Source organism: Pundamilia nyererei, unplaced genomic scaffold, assembly GCF_000239375.1.
Source record: "Pundamilia nyererei isolate P.nyererei 1_Seehausen unplaced genomic scaffold, PunNye1.0 scaffold00154, whole genome shotgun sequence".
Lineage (NCBI taxonomy): Eukaryota > Metazoa > Chordata > Actinopteri > Cichliformes > Cichlidae > Pundamilia > Pundamilia nyererei.
The window spans coordinates 1,179,958-1,189,697 of record NW_005187555.1 but is presented as its reverse complement, the minus strand read 5'-3'; the positions used below and the strand labels follow the sequence as shown (position 1 = coordinate 1,189,697).

The following is a 9,740-nucleotide window of genomic DNA, read 5'->3' as shown; positions in this document are numbered from 1 at the left end:
CACACACACACACACACACACACACACACGCACACTCTCTCTTGCTAACAGCTGACACTGCTGTACCTGTGCAGCAGTGTCAGCTGTGGTGCACTCACAGCGTTCTTTGCTAACAGAAGTTTTACATTACAGCAGCTCAGTTTTTGTGTATTTTATTGTTTTTTCTAAAATGTGTTACTGTGTATTTGATATTTATTGCGGTTATCCACAGCACCCGTCAGACAGGAAGCTTCTCGCTCTGCTGAGCCGGGTTACGTACAGCAGGAAGGCGCTCCAGCTCTCCAGGCAGGAGTCATGGCCGCGAGGCCCCAGCGGGCTCAGTGCGCCGGCGCCCCGGTAGAAGCCCGGGTGGTTGAGGTAGTACACCGAGGTCTTGCGGCTGGGCAACGGCGGGCCTCTCCCAGGCCAGGGGCTCCCAGCTTTGGAGATGGTGGAGATCCTTCTCCTCTTCCTTTGGCTGGAGGTGCGGCAGCAGCCGTAGGGGAAGGAGTCTACCGTAAACACCTGAGAGGAATTCCTCCGGAGGCAGCGCGGCGCCCTGATCAGCGGGCGGGACGGCGACGGCAGCGGGGGAGTCTTTTTCATCAACTCTAGTGTGGCAGTAGAGGACACGGACGGGCTAGAGGCTCGGGAGAAGTGGGGATCAGGGGAACAGGTGTTCTCCTCCTCCTCAGCCAACTGCTCCGCCTCTGACAGCTGGCTGGTTTCTGATTGGCTGTCGTCAGTGGTGGAGAAACAGCTGCTGTTGTCGTCGCCATCTGAGAGGAGGCTGCTGGCTCGTGAAAATCTCCTCCTGTTGTTGACGCCACTGATCACCTCCACCTGCTGTTCTTCAGCCAGCCGTCCCGCCCCCACACCCTCTTCCTCGTCTTCCTCAGCCATCTGGATCAGGCTGGCGAGCAGCATGGACGGCCCCAGCAGGTGGGTGTCGATTGTCCGCAGCTTCCCCACCTTTCTCCGGCAAACGGCAAACCTCGGGTTGAGGTTGAGCGTGGTAGTGCTTGAGCGCCTGCGACCGTGCCCCGCCCACCTGCTGCTGGAGTCTGTCTTTGCCAGACGCCCCCCACCAGCACACAGCGACCCTGACGGTGGCTGGACGCTGGAGCGACGCCGCTGGGCTAGAGCAGAGGAAGGCATCCCGACTGTGGACCTTCGGCGAGCTTTGCTGGTGGGCACGGCAACGCTGGGCCTCCGCTGGCGGCAGGATTTGGACGCGTCCTCCTGCAGAGCGGCATCCTTCCTCTTAAAGTGACGGCGAAAAAAAATGTCCATTATGGACACTGCAGTGAGGCCGACGTCTGAGAGGCTTCTTGGTGGCTGTTGGACGTAAAGAGCAGTTAGCATGAAGCGCAGAGCGGTGTGGACTATGAGAGGAAAGGCGCTGCTTTGCCTGCAGGGTCGTGCAAACGCTTCAGGAAGTGACGGAAAATAAAGACGAGTTGTTTTTTACCAAATAAAGTCAAAGTGGAGCTCAGACTCATCGGGCAGGAGGCTAGCTTCATCTTCATCACATGCAGCATCCAGACCTCTGGGTGGAGAGGCCAACATCCGAGGGCGTGGCCACTCCAGCACCGTCTTCTCTGGGTGACTGCAGCGTGTCGTATTTCTCGGTCGGAGCTGTGGTTGTGTTTTCTGCATCTTGATCTGGAACATGATGAGCTGGCACCAGTCGATGCTTTCTGAGAACGAGCTCACGTTCAAACGTTGCGCGGCGTCCTCAGGTAACGCGCGGCGAACCCCGATAACCCCTCACAGGTCACAGGTCAGGCAGGTTACGTTTTAGCCGCATGACTTTTATATATTTGCTAATAAAGTTTTCCTGCTGAAAGCTTTTCGGTTTGGCGGCAGACATGTCAGACCTGAGGCGGGTTGTCAGCGATGAGCGTTGCAGCGACTGAAATGTTTCCTACACTAACGACATTTCACCTGATCTGTTGGAACGGCCTCGTTAATGAGCCAACAGGCTAAGTTTCACCCGATGAATCTTCTGTGATCATCTTCTTGGTTCCGATGTGTTATGATAACACCGGGTTGATGATGATCCTGACCGATTTTTCTTTCTCCTGTTCAAACATTGAGGACCGATGGACGGTTTCCTCCCACTTTCATCAGTGTTTTTGGTTGGGTGTTGCAGGAGCCGGGGATCGAACTCCGACCGACCTGAGTGTGGCTGTTTTGGGCTTCTGCTGCAGGACGAGTCTGAGGCCTCCTGCCAGTGTTCAGTGGTTTAGAAGCCGCCACAGTGCCTGAAGCCTTTGCACAGACCGGCTGCTGGACCATCCGGCTATGAATGACATTCACACAAATATCCATCTGCACATGAAAACTCAGGCGCTGATTTTCTGGAAGCTTTCCAGTCTACTGACCAATCACATGTGACCATGTAGACCACAGCATCTTCAGTTTGGGGTCCCACAGGGCTCATTTCTAGGGCCTCTGACTTTTTCATTGTATTTACAGCCTTTGGCAGCCATCCTTAGAAGACATGGAACAACCTTCCACTGTTATGCTGATTCAAGCAAAACAGAGGTGATTGTTTTTGGTCGTAGCGGACCTTGTGATCCCTCCTCTTTTGATTTGGGACCCCTGGCAGAGTATTTTAAACTTGTTGAAACTAACTTTGGTTTTAAGGTGGACTGATTTTAAATTGGACCTGCAAATTAGGGCTCTGTCAAGTCCAGTTTTTAGCATTTAAGGCGCTCAGCAAAGGTAAGACCTATTTTATCCAGACTGCATTTCGAAACAGTACTCCATGCTTTTACTTCATCTCGTTTGGATTACTGTAATACTGTCTTGTCTGCTGCTGCACGACTGCACATAACTCCCATCCTGGCTTCACTCCACTGGCTGCCTGCATATCTTAGAGTTTGTTTTTAAAGGCTTAAACGGTCTTGCGACCCACCTTCATCCTTACTGCCCCCCCATGTTTCTCAGGTCAGCTGACGAGCTGCTAACCTGCTATCTAAAATATAACAGGACACCGGAGTAAATTCTCCAGCGTCTCACACTTCTGATAATCAGCTGTCTGCTTGATGTTTATTCAGCTGTGTAAAAACTATAACTTTAATCTCAGCCAAACCGATTTACTCAGGAACAAATAAAACACTGAAAAAGACAAACAATAACATTGTTAAGTTATCAAAGTGACTCATATATCATGTTTAACCTGAGTAGCGAAAGACGGCGGTGGGTTTGAAAACAATCTGCAGGGAGTCCGGTGTTCTCACGGCTCTAGTTAGCCTAGCCCCTGGCTAGCTATCGAGCTAGTGGGTAACAGACGTCTCCGAAAACGTCGGAGCGCTTTTGAAAATATGCGGTGTCCTGATAAACTGAGCAGATATTTGAGGTTTATACAGCTACATTCTCGCCTGAAAATATGTTAAACGTTTATTTTGTGACCCAGAAAGAATAATAAGAGTAACATTAAAACTAACTAGCTGCCGCCATTGTTGGAAACTAAGCTGGGCTGCGCTATGAATTCTGGGACACAGCTTCTTCTTCTTCGGGGTTTAACGGCAGCTGGCATCCTTGTACATGCAGTGCTGCCATCTTCTGTTTCAGTCCGTTATTACACTCTTAAATCCTGCTACTGATTCCTGCGTCCTTTGTGATCTTACAAAGCTTCAAACGACGCGTCGACGATTCTGATAGTCGACTAATCGTGGCAGCCCTAATTAAAACCCATTTTTATTCCTTGGCTTTTGACCCAGTGTGACTCTGACTTTCCTGCTTTAATTTAATCTAATGTGCTGATTTGATTGTTTGTGCTTACTGTTTGTCATGTCAGGTGTACGGCAGCTGGGAGTTTTCTGAAAGTGCTTAGAAATAAATTGCCTGCCAAGCTGAATTTCCACTTTTATCATCTTATTTCAAATCTGTAAACTATCTGCCTCGATATCTGCAGTCCAGGTGGGAAAAATAAGCCCAGAGAAATCAGGGGGCTGCGTTTCCTCACCGGTGATGATGAGAACAGAGGACGATGAGCTGCTGGAGAGGGTCACACTGACGTAGACACAGCAAGAACAGATAAACAGGAAGAGGACGCACTAAAATCCATAAAATCTGCAACAACAACACCTCCTCTCTGACCAGCCCCTCGCTCAGCTGCTGATGGCGGTCCTGGATCACGACCCACGTTGGCGAGCAGAACCAGGACCGCCCACACGCACAGCAGCACTTGTGTGTGTTCAGGATGTCAGGCCTGTGTGTTCTCTGTCATAGGATCAGTAACATTTCTGAAACCACCCGGCTCCTCATCACAAACGCTGCTGTGACAGCAGGAAGTGCACAGGTGAGGCAGATTTCCTGCCCCCAGCACCATTTAGTGGCTCCGCAGGCTTTCACGGGCCATGCGGTCACGCCGCTCTGACTTACCGGAACGCATCGAAATCAAAACTAGGCCTCGTTTTGCGTCACACCACACGCCGGCCTCTGATGGGACCGCCCAGTGCCGGCTGTGTGAGATGAGCTCGGGTTACCCCCCCCCGGCCTGACCCGCCAGGACCAGAGCAGCATGAATTATAAACGAGGCAGAGAGGGAGTGTGGGCTTTTCACCACAGGGAGCGGCACGACAACAGGGACCTGTCATCGCCGCTGTGACACACACAACAGCAGTAATTACCGCCACGACTACCTGCTGGCTTCTCGCCCTGTAAACAAATAGTGCGGTAATTAGACGTGACGCTGACATCGCTGTCAGCAGACGGTGCTTTTACTGCAGAGAGCAGACGTTCAGGTTTTACTTTCTACATGGTTTTAAAAAGCCACGCTTTTAAAATCAGGAGGAGGAGCCACACTACAACAGGAAGTTGCAGGTCCTCTGATGTCCAGCAGAGGCAGCAGTGAGTCAGCCTCCACAGACTGCCATGTCTAACATGTTCACAGCCTGATGCTCAGGCTTCATGACACCTGTGCATGGCGAGAAATCACAGGTTTAAACGGTTTCTTTAGGTGGTCTAAGTGGTGCACAGCCACCAGGGGGCGCTGTTTTAGCTTCCTCAGGGCAGAAAAAGGTTTAAAGTATAAAAATGTTCATACCAGTTCCTCCTTTCTGTAATTACCCTGTGCAAACTTTACACTCACCACCAGGGGGCAGAGTTTTATGCCTCCCCATACTCTGACTTTAAAGACCTCCATCGCTGAAACACGTGCAGCGTGGCTCTGCATGCTGCACGGCACAAGACAGTAAAGAAGGTGTGTAGCCTCAGATGAAGGTGGGGCTTATCTCTGATTGGTCCCTGAGGGTGTTTCCATCACCGGGTCACGTTCTGCCCGAGGATAGAAATGAGGAGACTGGTTTCTTGTACTGATTCTGACGCACGCGCTGTGCAGACGTGTTTTATCAGCCGCTCAGGGAGACCCTCCGTCTGCAGCAGAGCCTGAAGTACCCGCGTCCACGTTTCCCCTCGCGTGTTGGAGCTCGTACTCGAGTATTTGATCACCTGTTGCTGCCTCGGTGTCACGTTACCTCTGTAACTGCCGACCGGGTCACCTGACCGCTCAGACAGGTAACAGGTAAGTGAGGAGGTGTTTCTATAAATAGACGAGTCTGTCTGCTGCTGTCAGTCAATGGCAACAGAAACAGAAAGCAGCTTCCAGTAACCAAAACCTGACGCACGATAAGAAGCTGAGGTTGGAGCCTCCACGTGTCGCGCATCAGCTGCTCGTCTGTGTCAAACGTCCCGTGGAGGCGTGTCATAACCAACACAAACTGTATATCAAAGATGGAAGGACACCTCCTGACATCGGGCTTTGTGTTGGTATTTGTTTGTTGCCATGCTGGTTTTTCTGAACACTCTTTTTTTCCAGTTTCTTTCTACTGTTGCATCTCGATGATGTCACAGAGAGGGGCAGCCAATCACAAGAAAGGGGGACAGGGTCGACCTGAAAGGCTGCATAAAACAAAGCAGAGCTGCTCTGCTCGTCCGAGGATGGAAAGGGCCACTTTGAAGCTGTTGCTGTGATTGCTCGTGAGCACACGTCTCAGTGATGTAATCTGAACCGTTTAATCTCAATAAAGGTTTTATAAATAAAGTTTAATCTCTGTGCTATAAATGGAAACCTGTGCCTGTGTGGGGCCGGTTTGCTCTGCGTGTGCAAACTGAGAATAACCACAGAGCGAGCAGCCTCGTCTGTCGCCGAGCGAACACCAGTAATCACATGTCGCCGCCACAGGTGAGGTCCCGCAGGTGACTCGGTCCTGCGAACATTCGCTCCACTGTCCAGCAGGGGGCGAGTCTCTGAGAAGATGAGGATCGTGACTTTGCAGAGGTCAGAGGTCGGGTCAGGTTTTGCAGTCGTGTGACCACAGTCCACGTTAGACATGATGCTGCGGGCTCAGGGGAGTAAGAGCCCGTCTGGGCCCTGATTGGTCAGTCAGTGGCTGCTGGGGGTCACGAAGAGGTTCCCGTAGTTTTCCTGGAAGACGCCAACTTGTTTTCAAATGCTCGCCGTTTTCTTTGAGCATTAGTGAAACCATGGAAACGAAGACCGTTTCCTGTTTCTGGCGCACTTTTTCAACTTTGGCCAATCCTTCCTGCAAAGCTTTAAATAGAAATCCATCCTGTTACGTCACAACATGCACGTTTAAGAATATCCTCTCTCTGTGACATCACAGAGATCCTACGGTGGAAAAAAACGAGTGTTCAGCCCGGGCTCTCAGCTGTCGGGCACTTTGGTGTGAAGGTACAGCAGACAAACAGCAGATACACCTGAGAGCAGAGCAGTAAAAACACCTGCTGGAGCAAACAGGAGCCTAACGAGTGCAATCTGCCACTGATTTAACGCCATACACAGCTGAGGTGGTCCAGCAGCTTAACACACAACTAAACCAGCTTCTTCACAGCCACAAAAACACGAGAAGCTAAAGAGAAAGAGCAGACGGCGACAGGCGAGTTCAGTTCGATACAACCTGAGAGGAGGCATCAGGCGGTCCTGCAGGGATGAAGAGGAGAGACGCACTGACAGGCAGAGCGAGGAGGGAGGCACTAAGCTGCTGCTGCCGCTGCTTTAAAATAACCCAGGAGATAAATCTGATCTGAGAGCAGCATCACGCCGCCCTGCGCTGCAGGACGGGCCGAGTGGCCGATCCTGGGCCGGCTCGCCCGGGAGCCGCTGCTCAGGCGTCCTTTTGTGATCACCTGGAGATGAATGGAGCCGCCGGCCCCACTCCAACATCCCAGAATACTCTTCATTAACACTTCAAGGCCCGGCCGCTGCTGCATTATGGATCCAATTTTTAAAAAAAAGAAAAACAGGAAGCCAGGCCGCATATTAATTTGTCCAAACATGCACTGAGCGTGCTCCTCTTTGTCTTCATTGAAACCCCAGTCCCGCCGCCGCTAATTAGATGATGAGATGTCGTCAAATAATCAGCTTCTCTTGCTTTTGTCGTTTCTACGCTGTGAGCAGCTTGGCAACCGGAGCGATGTCATTTTATCAAAAGTCAGATTTAAAATATATATCTGCAAACACACTTTCAGATCACGTGACTCCCTGCAGCTGTCACATGATCTCCTGATGAAGGGACACAAAAAAACATAATAATGCAAACTTCAAATTATTGTGCATCAGGCTACAAACATGTTTATGGGGACTGACTCACTGCTGCCTCTGCTGCACATCAGAGGAACTGCAGTATGTGCGCCGTTCATTTAAACTTTAAGTCATCGGCAGTATTCCGTCCTCCAGAGCCGATTTATCAGCCTGGAACGTCCCGTCACGCAGAACAGATCTGCCCTGACGAGGCTTGTGGCGTTTGACGCGTTCCGTCCTGCGAGCGCTCCTGACGTCCTCCCCGCCACTGCGCTTACATAAGCAGACAGACCTGAAACCTGGAAGAGGCTTAAAAGATCAGCGCCTCCTGCTGCGGCCGGATCACCGACCTGCTCGCTCAGCAGATTACTGCCAGCGCTGAGCTCCTCCACCGCTCACGTCTTCCTCTGCTTCTAGCAGCAGCTCTCAAACTAACAGCTGATCAAAGTCCTCTACAGAAACAGTAAAACACTTATATGGTAAATGGCCTGCATTTGTATAGCGCGTTTCTAGTCCCTAAGGACCCCAAAGCGCTTTACACTACATTCAGTCATTCACCCATTCACACACTGGTGATGGCAGCTACATTGTAGCCACAGCTGCCCTGGGGCGCACTGACAGAGGCGAGGCTGCCGGACACTGGCGCCACCGGGCCCTCTGACCACCACCAGTAGGCAAACATGGGGTTAGTATCTTGCCCAAGGATATTTGGTAAGCAGCCAGGAGGCAGCCTGGGATCGAGCCACCGACCTTCTGATTAGTGGCTGACCTGCTCTGCCACCTGAGCTACAGCCACCCCACCACCCCATATATGAATAAATAAATCACGCTGTCTGTTTAAGAAACAGAAGCACGTAGAAACAATGCTGCTTTGTGCTTGCATAGTCCCTCTGATGGTTCCAACGTGTGGCCTGCAGCCACTATGTTGTGATTTAGTTCAAATATTTACATAAAAACAAACAAACAGACATAATTAAATTAAGACTTTCTAGTTAAAAAACCTGCATTTCTGACGTGCTTTAGTCCATTTTTCTTTCTCATTGTAAGGATTAAAATGATCAAAAGCTTCAGCTGGAAGTGGTTAAAGTGATGATCCGAGCTGGAATGAAAGGCTTCAGCTGGGCTTCAAAAGATCTTCTAACTGCAGAAATGATCAGTCGTGCAGCACATGAGTGCCTGACCCAGGGCAGAAACAGGTCTGCAGTAACAGACAGTACAAAAATGTCCTTTAACCTCCTAAGACCCAAACTCTTCCACAGCAGCATTTTTAATTTTTCTTTGTTATTTGGGCTGATTGGGACCTGATGAATGTAAAAACAAAGAATTACCAGATTTTGTTTTTAAGACAAATGAGAACCACATGAGGATATTTGTTTATATGATGTCCTGTAAGTGTGCATATCAAAATGTGAGGCCCACATATGTGGACGCCAGGTCCTAGGAGGTTAAAGCGGCTTTCTGTCATCACCCAGCGCAAACATTAAAGTCAGCACCAGGGGGCAGACTTTAATAAGGTGCAGCTGCTTTAAACTTTACTGAGAGGCTTCCAGCATGCTAGAACAACAGGTGTGTAGCTTCAGGTAAGGCGAGGCTTATCTCCGATTGGTCACTGGGTCGTTTGTGTTCTCCTGGAGCTCGGACATAAAGCGGAGGATAAAAAGTGTTTCCTGTATTGATCTGATGCTGTGCACGAGAGGAGGCTCCTCTCTTCCTGCTTAATCCTTTACTCCTCCGTATCAGATTCCCTTTAAATAATGCCGGCTTCAGGAGCGCCGGCTGCTCTGCTTTCACAGCGAGGGAAACTGAGCCCAGACACGGAGAGAGTGAGCGATTAGCTTTCAGAGCGAGAGGACGGCGAGTAAACTAATTATGTGAGCAGTAAATACACAATCACATCAGATCCATAACTGCATCACTGCAGCTCCCTCTCACCCGGGAAACACAGCTTCTTCTCTCCTCCGTCAGCTCAGGAGCCACGATGCTGTGCTGCCATCTTGTGGTGTGATCAGGTATGTTTCTGACCCCACGGCCGGTTAAACAACCCCAGGTAACGGGAGGTAACGGGAGGTAACGGGAGGTAACGGGCTCACCTGCCTGCAGACGCACGGCTGAAGTGAGGACATGAGAGTTTGAGCTCATTGGCTGCGTCGCCCTCCTGGACCCGACTATTTATAGAAACAGGGCAGTGACGGGCAAAGATAGCAAG

The 9,740-nt window shown here is 50.6% G+C and overlaps 1 protein-coding gene across 4 annotated transcripts in view; it reads right to left on the bottom strand.

Annotated features, from left to right (window-relative positions):
• The window catches only part of dgkzb (diacylglycerol kinase, zeta b), a 35,352-nt gene that overhangs the window by 17,350 nt on the left and 8,262 nt on the right, over positions 1–9,740 (bottom strand). For 2 of the 4 annotated variants that reach the window (XM_005745142.1, XM_013913842.1), the window contains exon 1: positions 260–2,961. The exons of 1 other annotated variant lie outside the window; for it this stretch is intronic. In XM_005745142.1, the coding sequence (XP_005745199.1) occupies positions 260–1,344 (1,085 nt within the window). In that variant the 5' untranslated portion in view covers positions 1,345–2,961. Of the gene's footprint in view, positions 1–259; positions 2,962–6,911; positions 7,085–9,740 lie in introns of those variants that run through there. One more of the 4 variants, XM_013913843.1, reaches the window with a different exon arrangement.